Source organism: Xenopus laevis, chromosome 5S (assembly GCF_017654675.1).
Source record: "Xenopus laevis strain J_2021 chromosome 5S, Xenopus_laevis_v10.1, whole genome shotgun sequence".
In the NCBI taxonomy this organism is placed as follows: Eukaryota; Metazoa; Chordata; class Amphibia; order Anura; family Pipidae; genus Xenopus; species Xenopus laevis.
This window is the reverse complement of record NC_054380.1, coordinates 46,434,941-46,451,455: the sequence shown is the minus strand read 5'-3', so window position 1 is coordinate 46,451,455 and position 16,515 is coordinate 46,434,941. Positions and strand designations below refer to the sequence as shown.

Here is a 16,515-nt window from a genome sequence, read left to right as displayed (position 1 = left end):
CCAGTCCGACACTGGTACATATGTAATATGCAAATCATAAATTCATCAAAGGGGCCTACCATACTTCTTGTGACTCAGTCCAATTATAACAAAGTCCATAGTATGAGTCGGTAAGCCCAAATTTTGTTTCAGTCCATCTGAAAGCAAAGTATAAAGTAAAGTATTTCATAACAGATACATGATGCATGATACATCAACTCTGGACCCATGTAGCAGAACCTCACAGTACACAAACCTTGGACACAGACAAATACATGCCAACATAAACAAGTGCAGCATTGACTCTTATACTTATTACAGTGACATAGGGTTACCACATCATCTCTGACCCACCACCTTAGATATTTGCATTAACTGTACATGACCTACTATTAAATATTCCGAGCAGTGACCTTTGTGTTGGCACATCAGGGAGTCCTAGTACTTTCTGCCACCCAGCATATACGGGCACACTTGTAATATATCCATCAACATCAATACTTATACTACCGTATATACTCGAGTATAAGCCGACCCTAATATAAGCCGAGGTACCTAATTTTACGTACGAAAACTGGGAAAACTTATTGACTCTAGTATAAGCCTAGACAAAACTACAGCCCTGTCTCCCAGCAGCACACATTCTGCCAAAGCGACCCCCCCAGCGATCAACCAGACTTCTTTGCAAAGTTGATTGTGACAGAGAATTGCCAAACGGATTACTGTGTGCATTGTCCCACTGTCCCACTACCATGTGCAGAGGGTGCTGTTTGATATTGCCATCACTGTTAATATAACCAACAGAGGGCGCTGTGTGATATTGCAGTCACTGATATTCTTTCATATAACCAACAGAGGGCGCTGTGTGATATTGCAGTCACTGTTAATCTTTCATATAACCAACAGAGGGCACTGTGTGATATTGCAGTCACTGTTATTCTTCCATATAACCAACAGATGGTGCTGTGTGATATTGCAGTCACTGTTATTTTTTCATATAACCAACAGAGGGTGCTGTGTGATATTGCAGTCACTGTTATTCTTTAATATAACCAACAGAGGGCGCTGTGTGATATTGCAGTCACTGTTAATCTTTCATATAACCAACAGAGGGCGCACTGTTATTCTTTCATACAACCAACAGATGGCGCTGTGTGATTTTGCAGTCACTGTTATTCTTTCATATAACCAACAGAGGGCGCACTGTTATTCTTTCATATAACCAACAGAGGGTGCTGTGTGATATTGCAGTCACTGTTATTCTTTCATATAACCAATAGATGGCGCTGTGTGATATTGCAGTCACTGTTATTCTTTCATATAACCAACAGAGGGCGCACTGTTATTCTTTCATATAACCAACAGAGGGCATTGTGGGATATTGCAGTCTCTCCCCAAGTGGACTGTTGTTATAGGAATGATTAAAAGTGACTGCAATCTCAGCTACTCGGGTCGGGTACCACTGACCCGAGTATAAGCCGAGGTAGACTTTTTCAGCACATTTTGGATGCTGAAAAACTCGGCTTACGGTATATCCATCAGTTGTTGGTACTCTCCATTTAGATACCCTTTTAAAGGAGAACTAAACCCTAAAAATTAATATAGTTAAAAATTACATATTTTACATACAGAACTTATTACACAAGCATAACGTTTCAGCTTCTTAATAGCAGCAATGATCCTGGACTTCAAACTAGTCACAGGAGGTCACCATCTTGGAATGTGTCTGCGACACTCACATGCTCAGTGAGCTCTGAGCAGCTGTTGAGAAGCTAATCTTAGGGGTTGTCTCAAATTTAGAAGCATAAAATGAGGTTGGCCTGTAATATAAGATGATGCTACAAGGCTGATTATTACATTATGATGCTAATTACACTGGTTTATGTGCTACCATGTAGAAATTATCTGTATTAATTACTAGTCTTATCAGTCTTATATAGTGACATTTATATTCTATGTATACTGCATATTGTGAGTGGGTCCCTAAGCTCAGTGACAGCAGCACAAAGCATGTGCAGTGAATAAGCAGAAAAGAAGATGCGGAGCTACAGGGGCATCTTTGGAGACACAGATATTTACTGCTAAAGGGCTGTGGTTGCCTTGGACTGGTACAGAAGCCCAAAACATAATGTAACATTTCTCGCCTACTTCTTTAGTTAGGCTTTAGTTCTCTTTTAAGGTAAGAAACATGTAGGCAGGCCCAGACTGGCAATCTGTGAGTTCTGGCAAATGCCAGAGGGGCTATTGTAAGTTGCCATAGACAGTCACTATATATTGGGTTGCTGTGTGGCCTGTTTGGGCCTCTATGTACCTGAAATGCCAGGGCCTATTTTGAATCTCAGTCCAGACCTGCATGCAGGAGTATGTCTTTATTATTCTCATGGAGAACATGTATAACATACAAGAGAAGAAAAAGTTTTCCTGCATGTCACATTCACGATTGCCTGTTTTTTTTTAAATGATGTGATTTTCTTGTTCTATAATACTCCTGTTTGGCATTTAACCTGCTACCTGGGTGTTATGGTCATTTATTTTACTATTGAATTTTGGAACTACCTTATGGGGGTGTTGTTGGGGCTCATTGCACCTTATTCTAATTTGCTGATTTGAATGAGAGTGCCCTCCATTTCCTTGTTTTCTGTATGCTATGGTCACTTACCCTAACTGATTTGGCAGTGGTGTGGATGTTAGAATGCAAGATGAAAATGAGAGAAACTGAATACAGTGCATAACTATAGACACTGTTGGTGAGAAAGGGATCTCATGTCTCTGACACAAAAATGTTGGCACAATTTTTAAAACAATTTAGATATTCTAGTATCTTGAAATATGGTCCATCGAAGACGAAAAGATCATTGGTCCCTTACATATAGGGGTAATATTGTTGGTTTTAAGGTACAGACAATCGGTCAGTCAATGCAGTCCAGTACAACAGAGGAAATCTGCAGGCCTCAGCATCTATATGTACATTATACCAGAGCAGAATTTCTCCCATTGTCCTTTTTCAATCTCAGAGTACTATAAATACCAATATTGCACAAAGTTTCAGATTGTCTCAGACAAAGTACAACAGCAACACCTTGATCTCTCATACACTCCACGTCCAGTGCAAAGTTGAATGGATCTGAACCCTTTATACAATCCATAAAGGACAATAAATACTAAGGCCACAGAATGGATGCAAGTGGGGATAACTCCTTTGTTTTTATTCCAGTACATATTGTTTAATATAGCCAAATTATTAAGTAAAATATAGTTGCTTTATCTGTGACATCATTCTTAGCTTTTGTATTACACAACGTAAGTATTTTTTTTACTGTATGTAACACTACAATTATACACTACAACAGTATTAAACATGTCAATGTTTTCCGTAAATATATTTCTAACGGGGCTATTGACATGAAATTTACACCATTTGTCAGTAACAAACCAAGTAATCCACACATAAAAATAACTCAAAACAAGTGATTAACTAATCTGCCCCATTTTGCCTTCTCCGAAAAATTAGCAAAAAAGTCAAAAAATATTTGCAAAACAGAGAAAAAATTGCAAAATGAGCATCAAAATAATTTTGAAGCAAGACAATTTTTATGCACGCGACAATCTTTACACATGCACCTCTTTTGTCCAAATGCATTAGTCAATGGGCGTCAAAATATTTTTGACGTGTGACAATTTTTATGGACGCGACAATTTTTACAAGTGCGCCTCTTTTGTCCAAATGCATTAAAGTCAATGGGCGCTAAAAAGTTTTTTTTACGCGCAAAACTTTTTTTTGTTGCAGGGAATTTTTGCAGCAGTTTCGCAAAAAAATTCGCAGGTCGCGAAGAGCCTGGTGAATAAATTTGCCCATCACTACTCAAAACAAATAAGTCCATAAGTTAAGTTATGTGTAATAAAGTGTAAGGACACAGGGGAAGAAGTATTGAACAAATGAAGAAAAGGAGGTGCAAAACTGAATGAAAAACCAAGAACCTGCTGAAATCTGTCAGTATTTAGAAAACAATCGTACCCCATATCAGTGCAAACTAATATCATCTGGTTTAGTCCTAATTGATGGCCTATAAAAAGGTTACTTAATTTTGGATAAGAATATATAATATGATTTATTCCATTTTTAATATACCTATTCCAAAACACCCTAGCACGGCCCTTTTATGTAAAAAACCTGATGCTTTCACGTCACACCAATTCCAACTTTTCCTGTTGATAATGACGGCTGCAAAACAAACAATCGCAAAGGCTTGGAAAACCAAGCATATCTCTATCGAGGTCACGAAGGGTAAAATTGATTGGATAATGGTCCAGGAGAAGATGTCTAGCATCTTACTGGATACTCACCAGAAATACCTGTTGGTTTGGTCCCATTGGATTGAATATAGATTTGGTACTAATTATCCGACTGCCTTTCTAAGCATTTGAATCGTTACCACTGTCTTATCTCACTTGTAACTATTTTTATAGGATTTTGAGGACTTGTCTGCTAGTTCAATGGTTAATTTGATTGTCAGTATTTTGCTTTCGATTCACCAACAGTGGATGTTCACAGTTTAACTATAAGCTATGTGTAAATTTGTGAGTATTTTGATGTAACTACACGTGGAGACTATATGGTATATTTGAAGACTCAATCTGTACTGTCTCTTAATGTGCTACTGTAAGCTACTGTCAACTTTGTTTATGTTATGTAAACTCATTAAAAATATTGGAATATAAAAAGGTTTCTTATTACCAAGGTATTGCACAAGAATCATCTCATGATGTCTAAAAGCAGAGAGCTCTCTCAAGACCTTTGCTACCTTATTGTTGTAAAACATACCGATGGCATTGGTTACAATTCTAAATTTACAATTTTCCAGTGAGCACCGTTGGGACCATAATCTGGAAGTGAATTATTTCTGGAAGATTTCTGACAGAGGAGTCAAAAAAATAATCAGATGAGTTGTCCAAGAGCCGAGGATAGATTGCAGTACTCTATGCATGCTTACTACACAAGACTCCACTGCTAAAGAAAAAGCATGTTAAAGATTGTTTAAAGTTTGCTGCACAACATTTGGACAAGCCAATGAAATTCTGGGAGAATATAGTCTGGTTAGATGAGATCAAAATTGAACTCTTTGGATGTCATTGCACACACCATGTTTGGAGGAAAAATCACATCACCCCAAAAATACCATACCAACAGTGAAGTTTGGAGGTGGGAACATCATGGTGTGCGTGCGGGGCTGTTTTTCCACATATGGTACAGGCAGACTTTATATAATTGAAGGAAGGATGCATGGGGAATTTACTGGGCCATTCTTGATAAGAATCTGCTGCAATCTAGCAGGATACTGAAGATGAAACAAAGGTGGACATTTCAAAGACAATGATCCCAAACAAAGCCGATTGGTTTCAGAGAAAGAAAAAAAAGTTAATCACTTGACTTGAATCCAATTGAAAATCTATGGGAAGAACTGAAGATCAGAGTTCATAGAAGAGAACCTTCAAAATGTGAAGATAGAGTGTGGAAGAATGGGCCATATCAAACCTGATCAATGCATGTGACTAGTTTCTCCATACAGGAGGCACCTGCTGCCATTACCAGCAAAGGCTTTTCTACTAAGTATTAGATACATTTCAGTAAATGTGTTCAATACTTATTCCCTGTGTCATTCCACTTTACTACACATAACTTAATTCATGGATTTGTTTGTTTTGAGTTTTTTGTATTTGTGGATTACTTTGGTTATCACTGACATCTGGTGTAAATTTCATGTAAGTAGCCCCATTAGAAATATATTTATTGAGAAAAAGTTGACTTGTTCACTACTTTTTTCCACTCTGTATATACCTGAGAAATACTTGAGAGGAGATTTTAGAAATGTTGGCTGTATTGACTGGCTTTATATAATGTATATTATACTCAGAGATTATATTTATAACTGTTTTCTGTGAAATCATAGCATACTGTGTAAACAAGTAATTTACAGTATTTATCCTCTTGAATGGATTTGGCTGATCTATAGACTTAATTGCCTTTTAAAGGAATATCTTACCATTTCTACACTATTTTATCTGCATATCAGACACCAAATAAAGCAAACATCAAGGCTCATGCTTTTTATTTATTTATTTTTTTACAGAAGTTCTACAACCACCAGTGAAGGAATCAAATAAACCAAACATTGCTAGTCTTAGTGACAAATTTGAATCAAAGAGATGTGAAATACTGGCAATCAATGCTGAAATACAAGGCCTAGAGGAAGAAATTAAAATGAATATGACCCATGCGGTTAACGCCAAGCTACTAGAGCGGCACATCAAGGATGTTCAGGTGTGTTTATATTGGGAAGTTAAGTACCAGTGAATGGTGAAAAGCATATGGCTATAGGAATCCATATAGGAAGAAATCTAAACACAACTCCAAAGTAAAAAAAAGCCAAAAATATTTGGACACTTGGCAAAAATCTGAAGAGCTTCTTGTGACTTCCCAAACATTACTCCTTATTATTAGTCTCTTAACAATCCCTCCTAATGCCTTCCTCCAAGCACTTGGATCGGGTTCGTATGTATATATAGGCACCCATGGGCCTGTGCCTAGGGTGACAGCTTTAAGGGGGTGCCCCGTGGCCACCTATATAATTGCTAATGTTTTTTTTAAAAAAAAAAAGCTCTCTGGCAGTGGAGCTTGGGGGCTGAGCGGGGTCACATGTAGCAGAAGTGACATCATGTGCAGGTGTGTGTGATGTCACTTCTGCAAACTAGGGGCACAAATAGGTCTGATGGCCTACAGTAGCAACCGACCTTCAAAACACTACTGCTTAAATGTACATAACCACATTATTTATGTGGGGCCCACATAAATAAAGAGCCAGGATGTGGCTTGAAATGTAACTGTATCTTTTGATCGTAGCCAAGTTACAATAAAGGCTTTTTATTCAATAAAACGGTGCTGTCCATTATCGAAACTGTGGGGCCCACATAAACAAATATGTGGAAGTTTCTTTAAGTTTGAAAACCTGAATTTTATGTTTTTTTTGGATTTTTTCCCAAATTACTCGATTTTTTGGGCTTTTTCCACAAAATATTGGGGATTTTTGCCCGCAATAGTTCGATTTTTTGGCTAATATCCTCAGCGCAGACCAGAGAAACTTCCAAAAAGGGTAGAGGCCCCTCCCATTAACTTATATACAACCTTGACAGGTCTAAGTTGATGGATTTTGAGATGCTGACTTTTTGCAGCCTTGAGTTTTTCTTCCCACTAAAAATTCTGATTTTATATTAAAAAAAAATGAATTTTTTCGAGTTTTTAGTATTCACAGTTTAATAAATAGCCCCCTAAGTTTCTTCACTTCATAAAAATAACCAAACACACTGGTGAGACACCTACTTACTGACATACACAAATAGCTTGTGAATTGGGTCACTTATACATTTGTATTGTTGGACATAGCTTTTTAGTAAATATGATGCAAAGTCTAGAGCAAACAGGCAAATGACCTATGGATAACTAGAGAAGTTGCATCTAAAATACATCAGGCAGCATAGAAGATGGTATATCATGTGATGGCTTGTGCAGGTATAGGATCCATTACCTGGAAACCCATTATCCAGAGAGCTCCAAATTATGGGAAGGCTCTCTTCCCATAGACTCAATTTTATCCAAATCCCTTTTCACTATAATAATAAAACAACACACTTGTACTTCATCAAAACTAAGATATCATTAATCCTTATTGGAGGTAAAACCAGTCTTTTGGGGTTATTTTATGTTTAAAGGATTTTCTATTAGAGTTAATTATGCAAAGATCCATTATCTGGAAACCCCCAGGTCCTGAACATTCTGAATAATAGATAATTATTAAAATTTCAGGAGCATGCTACTGATGCATTTGATAGGCCTGGTATAATTTAGTTTATTGAGGAAAAGGGTGGGAATGTGTATTACACTTGAATAGAAATCTCTATAAGAGACTTCTGAAATTTGTTAAAAAAACTGATGTTTATTCAATACACCTAAAGCCTGTCACTCAAATACATAGAATAGATGGAAAGCATGAGTCAAATGTAGTAAAGTACTGTAGGACATTTGTGTGTCTGCTACCAATAACTAAAAATGGGTCTGTTGTATGTAGTTAATAATTCTACATTTGCCTTTGGGCACCCTCATTAGAAATCCAGACCCCAGTGGTTTCACAACTAGCCACACTTCCACTCATATTGCTTGAAAATGCTTGAAAATGATTAGAGTAATTGAGTTTTGGCTAACACCTTCCTGAATCAATTTAGTGGAACCATTGTGATTGGATGTTGGTAACTGTATTACCTTTAAGGGTGGTTTATTCCATACCACTTATCCACTGAAGAAGCCACTTATGAGTAGTTAAACATTTTCAAGAATACTCAGAAAGTCTGGTTGTTTGAGGCTGATCTCCATTAGATACTGTATATTAGAACTAGGATAAATACTCTCCAAGAAGAGAGCTGTCATAACATTTCTTGCTAAAATGTAACATGCTGTTAAGATGTGAATTTTTCTTACAGGCAGAAGCTGTCAAAATTAAATCTTCAAATGAATTTTTACAAAGGGCAAGCAAGGTATTGTATATTAGTAAATCGACTGCTTATCCTATTTACAATTACTGTGAAAATTGCAACAATATTTTGTGCTATCTTTGTCCTCCTCTTCAATTGAAATGATCATTATTACCACCCATTGGACTCTCCCCACTTGCCCTAAACCACACTCAGATGCACTGTGGAAGGGTGAAACCATTTGAGAGTTTCTCTTCCTTGTGCTCAGCTATGTTCTGTTTCCACTTTTAGCAGTGAATATGAATTTGTTCAAAATACATCATTGTAATATTTAAATGCTGCATTCAAATGCATGGCTTAAAAGTTCACTATATAGAGTTGTTTTCAGAATAATAGCAGTGTGACATCACTAACCTGATCAATCATTCTTTTTGGTAGAAATTATATTTCAATATGGGGGGGTTTGTGGATGCACACCTAAGGCCAATTTCAAAAAGTATAATTTCAAAAAGTATAAAGCCCTGTCTAAGTAATTCAAGTAAATATGCCAGTGCATGTAATTTTGAAACAGGGTTTTTTTGTTACAAAGTTATGATCATAATATTGATAAGCCACCATACCACGTCAAGGTAAAACCCCACATGGTGGTCCCTAACTTATTTATCTTTAGTCATAGTAAACAAGGTACATTACCTCTCTGTAGTAGCAATTCTTTGTATAAACATCTCCTGTGCCTTGGTTTCAACTCTGTGCTAGATCCTCCCCCGCCAACTGCTGAGCGGCTTTTAAGAGGGAGAGACTGCCTTAACCAACGCCCATTTTAGAAAAGTAGAAGTCAGGTGTTGTAATTAAAATCCAGGTAGAGTGATATGTGCAGTTGCACAATAGTGTGTATACATGTGTGAAGTGAAATGTGAAGGTATGTATGGTAGTGGTAAGGGAAAGTGTATGTGTATTTGGGAGTATATGTGTAAGAAAGCATAGAATAAAAGAATGTAAAGAAGAAATAAATGAGAGACATAATAAGTGTATGTGTACATAGAGTAGTGTCTAATGGGACGTTGGTTTTTTCACAGCTAGACCCTATGCTTTCTTACACATATACTCCCAAATACACATACACTTTCCCTTACCACTATCATACATACCTTCACATTTCACTTACACATGTATACACACTATTGTGCAACTGCACATATCACTCTACCTTGATTTTAATTACCAACACCTGACTTCTACTTTTCTAAAATGGGCGTTGGTTAAGGCAGTCTCTCCCTCTTAAAAGCCGCTCAGCAGTTGGCGGGGGAGGATCTAGCACAGAGTTGAAACCAAGGCACAGGAGATGTTTACACAAAGAATTGTTACTACAGAGAGGTAATGTACCTTGTTTACTATGATTAAAGATAAATAAGTTAGGGACCACCATGTGGGGTTTTACCTTGACGTGGTATGGTGGCTTATCAATATTATGATCATAACTTTGTAACAAAAAAACCCTGTTTCAAAATTACATGCACTGGCATATTTACTTGAATTACTTAGACAGGGCTTTATACTTTTTGAAATTATACTTTTTGAAATTGGCCTTAGGTGTGCATCCACAAACCCCCCCCATATTGATGTATTTGCCTGAAGCTTTGGCTAAGCTCATGTGGTTATTGCACCCTCATACCCCCCCTTTATACTTTTGGTGGTCCCCCTCACTTGTTGTGCCTTGGTTTGTGCAATCGCTCTCTCTTAAAAGCCATAAGTGCTGGCGGCATGGGAGGGTCTAGCCGTGAAAAAACCAACGTCCCATTAGACACTACTCTATGTACACATACACTTATTATGTCTCTTATTTATTTCTTCTTTACATTCTTTTATTCTATGCTTTCTTACACATATACTCCCAAATACACATACACTTTCCCTTACCACTATCATACATACCTTCACATTTCACTTACACATGTATACACACTATTGTGCAACTGCACATATCACTCTACCTTGATTTTAATTACCAACACCTGACTTCTACTTTTCTAAAATGGGCGTTGGTTAAGGCAGTCTCTCCCTCTTAAAAGCCGCTCAGCAGTTGGCGGGGGAGGATCTAGCACAGAGTTGAAACCAAGGCACAGGAGATGTTTACACAAAGAATTGTTACTACAGAGAGGTAATGTACCTTGTTTACTATGATTAAAGATAAATAAGTTAGGGACCACCATGTGGGGTTTTACCTTGACGTGGTATGGTGGCTTATCAATATTATGATCATAACTTTGTAACAAAAAAACCCTGTTTCAAAATTACATGCACTGGCATATTTACTTGAATTACTTAGACAGGGCTTTATACTTTTTGAAATTATACTTTTTGAAATTGGCCTTAGGTGTGCATCCACAAACCCCCCCCATATTGAGAAATTATATTTCTACATGGTAAATAAATTACTAGTAGGTGTAGCAGGGTAATAGAAAACCAACAGATCCAACAATCATGACATACATGCTGCTGATTCTATGTAATTGAATCATTAATTGAGGCTTGTGCCAAATAATAGCAGCGTGGAGTTCAATTAGTGAGGTCATTTGTTCTGTGAAAAAACAGGTGTCAATTAAGGCCCTTATTTAAGGAAGGAAGGCAGCAAATGTACTGCATGCTGGTTATAGTGCATTTCTCTCTGAAAATCTGAGTAAAATGGGTCATTCCAGACATTGAAGAACAGCTTACCGTATATACTCGAGTATAAGCCGATCCGAGTATAAGCCGAGGTACCTAATTTTACCTACGAAAACTGGGAAAACTTATTGACTCTAGTATAAGCCTAGACACAACTACAGCCCTGTCTCCCAGCAGCGCACATTCCGCCAAAGAGACCCCCCAGCGATCAACCGGACTTCTTTGCAAAGTTGATGGTGACAGAGAATTGCCAAACGGATTACTGTGTGCATTGTCCCACTGTCCCACTACCATGTGCAGAGGGTGCTGTGTGATTTTGCCATCACTGTTAATCCTTCATATAACCAACAGAGGCCGCTGTGTGATATTGCCATCACTGTTAATCCTTCATATAACCAACAGAGGGCGCACTGTTATTCCTTCATATAACCAACAGAGGGTGCTGTGTGATATTGCAGTCACTGTTAATCTTTCATATAACCAACAGATGGCGCTGTGTGATATTGCAGTCACTGTTATTCTTTCATATAACCAACAGAGGGCGCACTGTTATTCTTTGACATAACCAACAGAGGGTGCTGTGTGATATTGCAGTCACTGTTATTCTTTGATATAACCAACAGATGGCGCTGTGTGATATTGCAGTCACTGTTATTCTTTCATATAACCAACAGAGGGCGCACTGTTATTCTTTGATATAACCAACAGATGGCGCTCTGTGATATTGCAGTCACTGTTATTCTTTCACATAACCAACAGAGGGCGTACTGTTATTCTTTCATATAACCAACAGAGGGCGCTGTGTGATATTGCAGTCACTGTTATTCTTTGATATAACCAACAGAGGGCACACTGTTATTCTTTCATATAACCAACAAAGGGCATTGTGGGATATTGCAGTCTCTCCCCAAGTGAACTGTTGGTATAGGAATGATTAAAAGTGACTGCAATCTCAGCTACTCGGGTAGGGTACCGCTGACCCGAGTATAAGCCGAGGTAGACTTTTTCAGCACATTTTGGATGCTGAAAAACTGGGCTTATACTCGGGTATATACGGTACTTTGATTAAAAAGTTGATTGGAGAGGGGAAATATATAAAGAAGTGTAGAAAATGTTAGGCTGCTCAGCAAAAATGATCAAAATGGCTTTCCGAAACCTGAAAGACGTGGAAGAAAATGGAAAACTACTACTTCAAACATATAGACGAATAGCCAAAATGGCAAAGACTCATAACCAATGATCAGCTCCAGGAAGATCGAAAGTTACCTGTGAGTACTGTTACAATTATATGTGAAGCCAAGCTATCGACAAGAAGCCCCTACAAAGTTCCATTGTTTAAAAAAATACATGTGCTGAAGAGGTTACAATTTGCCAAAGAACACCCTGACTGGTCTAAAGGAAAATAGAGTAACATCTTGTGGACTGATGAAAGCAAGATTGTTCTTTTTGGGTTTAGGGGCAGAAAAAAGTTTGTCAAAGGACCCCAAGCACTGAATTCAAACCACAGTACACTGTGAGGACAGTGAAGAATGGTGGTGCAGGCATTATGATGGGACTGGGAGATGTTTCTTCATGCAAATTGCAGTGCAATTGTGTTATCTGCACTAGAAGAGCCAACATTTTGAAAAATGTGAATTCCAGGTCTTAAAGTTACCAGGAGAGGCTTTTTGCTGCCTATGGTAACTTGTGGGCTGCTGCTGCATGAGGACAGTGAAGCTTTTATTGTCTTTGAGTGAGTGCTTCTTCACTCTGTAGATATCAGATACTATAATAGCAACACAATAGGGCTCATGCACCTAATATTTTCAAAGGGGGTGTATTCGTTATCGCTGTTTATGCAGATGTTTGATACTTAGTATTCATCCATAGGCAATATCATTGATTGATAACTCCGCCTATTTATTCCTTAAAGAACTACTCTTAATTAACCTTTCACTATGTACGCTATATATTGTACTGTACTAACTATCTGCGTGCGCTTGCTACTCTAATTACATAATAACAAACACAACACAGAAGTTACAAATAACACAATATATGTTTAATACGACACTCAACAATAGAAACAGCAACTACCTCTAATGCAGATATACCAATTACACAACATAAAACAACTAAATAAAACAATCCTCATTTACACTAACAATCCCCAAAATTCACCCACAATCTAACTACACATACACAATCACACACGTTATAATTGCCCGCCCTTCCTGGTGCTAAACTTTCCCTGGACCAACAAAAGGGAGTTGGGGTACAGGGGATAGGGAATTGGTGGTATCAGTAAAGGTTTTCGTTGGTGGGATAATAGGGGTGTGAATAGGGGTTAGTGGGATCGTTGGTGGGATAGTAGGGGTTTGAGCAGTAGGGGTTAATGGGATTCGTTGGTGGGATAGTAGGGGTTTGAGCAGTAGGGGTTAATGGGATTCGTTGGTGGGATAGTAGGGGTTTGAGCAGTAGGGGTTAATGGGATTCGTTGGTGGGATAGTAGGGGTTGATATACTCAGCCAGGTTTAAATGCTCGTTGTCCAGGGGGGTGATGTTCTCCGGGCGCTCCACACAAGAAGAAGAGAGAGAGTGCAGCTGCGCCGGCCCTTTTAAACCCTGCTCAGTCCGCCCAGCAGCGTGCACACACGCCCCTCCTCCGGCACGCACCACTCTAACACGTGGGCCGTTGCGGTGATATGACGTCACGAATGCGCGCGCGTCTGTTCGACGCCGCCGGCTTGGAGGATCAAAGCAGATCCTCTGGCCGGACCGTGCCTGGCTTTCCCTCCCTGCTGGGAGGCAGGGAGGGGTTGGGAGGATGGGACCCATCCTTCCCTTACAGTCTACTTAATGTCATTTCCAGTGTTCAGTGTGTGAGCGATCACGTGCATCTATCATACCCATATCCGGAGCACAGGGGTGCACAGAGATTTCAACAATGGGCAAAATCTGCCACCTGTCCAGTCCCCAGTGATCCAGATGTAAACAAGCTTCAGGCATTTCTGGGAAGCATCCTCTTAATTTGACCAGCCCTAGGCCTGGCACCCTATGACCTTGCCACAAGTCCTGGATGGTGGCTCCAGGGTTTGCATAGCATTTTGCTTCAAAAAGCACAGCAGCGCTCTACTTGGGAAAAAGGCAGGAAGCCTTGAGAGAAGCCAACTATGCAAACATGCACTTTTGAATGCAAGTATCTTTAACTGAAATAGTTATAGACTTAATTCACTGCAGGGAAAAGCATATATACACTGTATATATAATAAGACCCATATTTTTTTTTAAACTCTGCTGAGTACTGTCATAGACATATAAATGAGTTTATGATGATAAATCACTGTGGACAATTCCTGATACAGTGAAACCTTATTTTACATCCCCAGATTTTAAGTTTCTCCTTATATCAGAGCCGGGCCAACCCAGCCAGCCGCCCTAGGCAACCTGGCCGGGCACGGCGTTGGCCGCGTGCGCGCTTGGGTGTGAATGCGCGAAAGTGTGCTCGAGCGCGCTCGATCATGCATGCGCGAATGTACGTGCGCTCGAGCGCGCATGCGCGAAAGTACGTGCGCACATTCGCAGAAGCGCATTATTACAAAAAAATATTAATGGCGCCCCCCAGCTTTGTGCCCTAGGCACGTGCCCTCTCTGCCTACCCCTAGTTCCGGCCCTGCCTTATATTACACTATATTTTTGTGGTCTCATCAATATATTACTGCATACATAATAAATATCCCTGATTTCAAATTTTCCTGGATTTTACACCATTTTTTTCAAGTCCTCTGAAAAATTTAAAATAGGGGGTTCTACTGCAAAAGGGAGCAAGATTATTCCTCATGGGAATAAGAATGTAGGACAAAAGTGGTGCAAGAGTGACAGTGGCAAACATGTTATCAGGCATACACAGTCTCTGGCAGATTTTGTTGCAACAGCCTGTGGTTTTAGCCTGTCATGGGAACTTCAATTAAAGATTTACATTCATATTTATTGATAGTATATACCCTGTATACAGTATTTAAATTTTTTTTTTATGGTTATGGTTTTTTATTCTCCTAGGATCTTGATTCTGAAATGAAAAGGCTCCTGATTAAACAGAAACTAACCTTAGGAAACCAAGAGTAAGTAGGCTACCATATTTAAGAATACCACGTTCATAAACATTTGCTAGATCACTAAAATTATGAATTTCCAAAATGTGTTTCTTACAATGAAGACGATCAAGCAAGTCACCTTTTTTGTTAGCCTTACAAAGTTTGAACAGTTCTTTGATTTATATTTAGCAGCAGCCCAGTGGGTGGCGGAATCTTAAGCACACATGCCTGCATGTAGAAAGTACAATATGTCATAGGTCACTTGAACTGAGCCTGTCCAAAAATATGATATATATAATAATTGAACCTTTACTTACTTTGTGCCACTTTTTATTTCTGGGACATTTGTATTCAAGTAGTGAGAGGATTGTAACATTTATATCTTAACCTTTAGCATTCATCTCAAAAGTGTATTTAAGGACACATATTTTTAATATATTTTCAAAGACAAAGCACTACATCTTCCATCAATATGATTCATTTTTATATTCACCTTTTTTCTTTCATATCACCATATGCTACAGTGTTGTCCTGTTGTCCAAAGCTTCTTGTTATTGAATGGGGTTAGGGTTCTGGGTTTGCATCTTTCAACTCTCTCTAAGCGTCATATAGTTTGTTGGTGAATCTGCCGCTATTTATCTTTCAAATGAGACTTGAACTTAAATTATTCAAATAAAATCCTTAAATATTAGACCATGATTATTGCAGAAGGCACATCTTATACTTTAGTTTATTGGTTGTTGACAAGGCTGGAAAAACAATGCATACCTTTATGTTGACTGGAGGTCAGATGATGTAAAAATTTGGTGCAAGTGGGGTAAAAGAGGTGTAACGCTGAAGGGTGGAAGGGGCATATATGATGTACATATGTTAAGGGACAAGGTTAGAAAGAGGATAAATACAGGACATGCAATACTGGGTGGTAGTGAAGATACACAAAATAGGTAGATCAAGAAACAGAATGTGCAGTTGAGTATGGTATTAAGGACAGAGAATTCACTTTTTTTGCAAATGCTGAGAGGTGATGATCTGGTGTGTGGCCCAGCAGGTGACTTTGATTCCTTTGGAGGAAAGGGGGAAGGAGGATGTCTTATAAGGGGTTGGGAATAGAAAATCAGAGTGATAGGGGGAGGTGAAGGAATGTTACATGGATGGGGTGAAGGAGGAAGGTAATGGACTGATGCACAGGGGCACTCCTCCATACCAGGGGTGGCAAAAAGCTGCTCCTGGGACCTTTAAGAGACAACTTTCCATTTTTTTAAACCGGAAATTTGGCTTT

General features: G+C 38.7%; 1 protein-coding gene across 2 annotated transcripts in view; it reads left to right on the top strand.

Moving 5' to 3' along the window:
- The window catches only part of c6orf118.S (chromosome 6 open reading frame 118 S homeolog), a 32,364-nt gene that overhangs the window by 15,513 nt on the left and 336 nt on the right, over positions 1-16,515 (top strand). For both annotated transcript variants that reach the window (XM_018265282.2, XM_041564494.1), the window contains 3 exons: positions 6,108-6,298; positions 8,509-8,562; positions 15,202-15,263. In XM_018265282.2, coding sequence (XP_018120771.1) covers positions 6,108-6,298; positions 8,509-8,562; positions 15,202-15,263 — 307 coding nt within the window. The remainder of the gene's footprint in view (positions 1-6,107; positions 6,299-8,508; positions 8,563-15,201; positions 15,264-16,515) is intronic.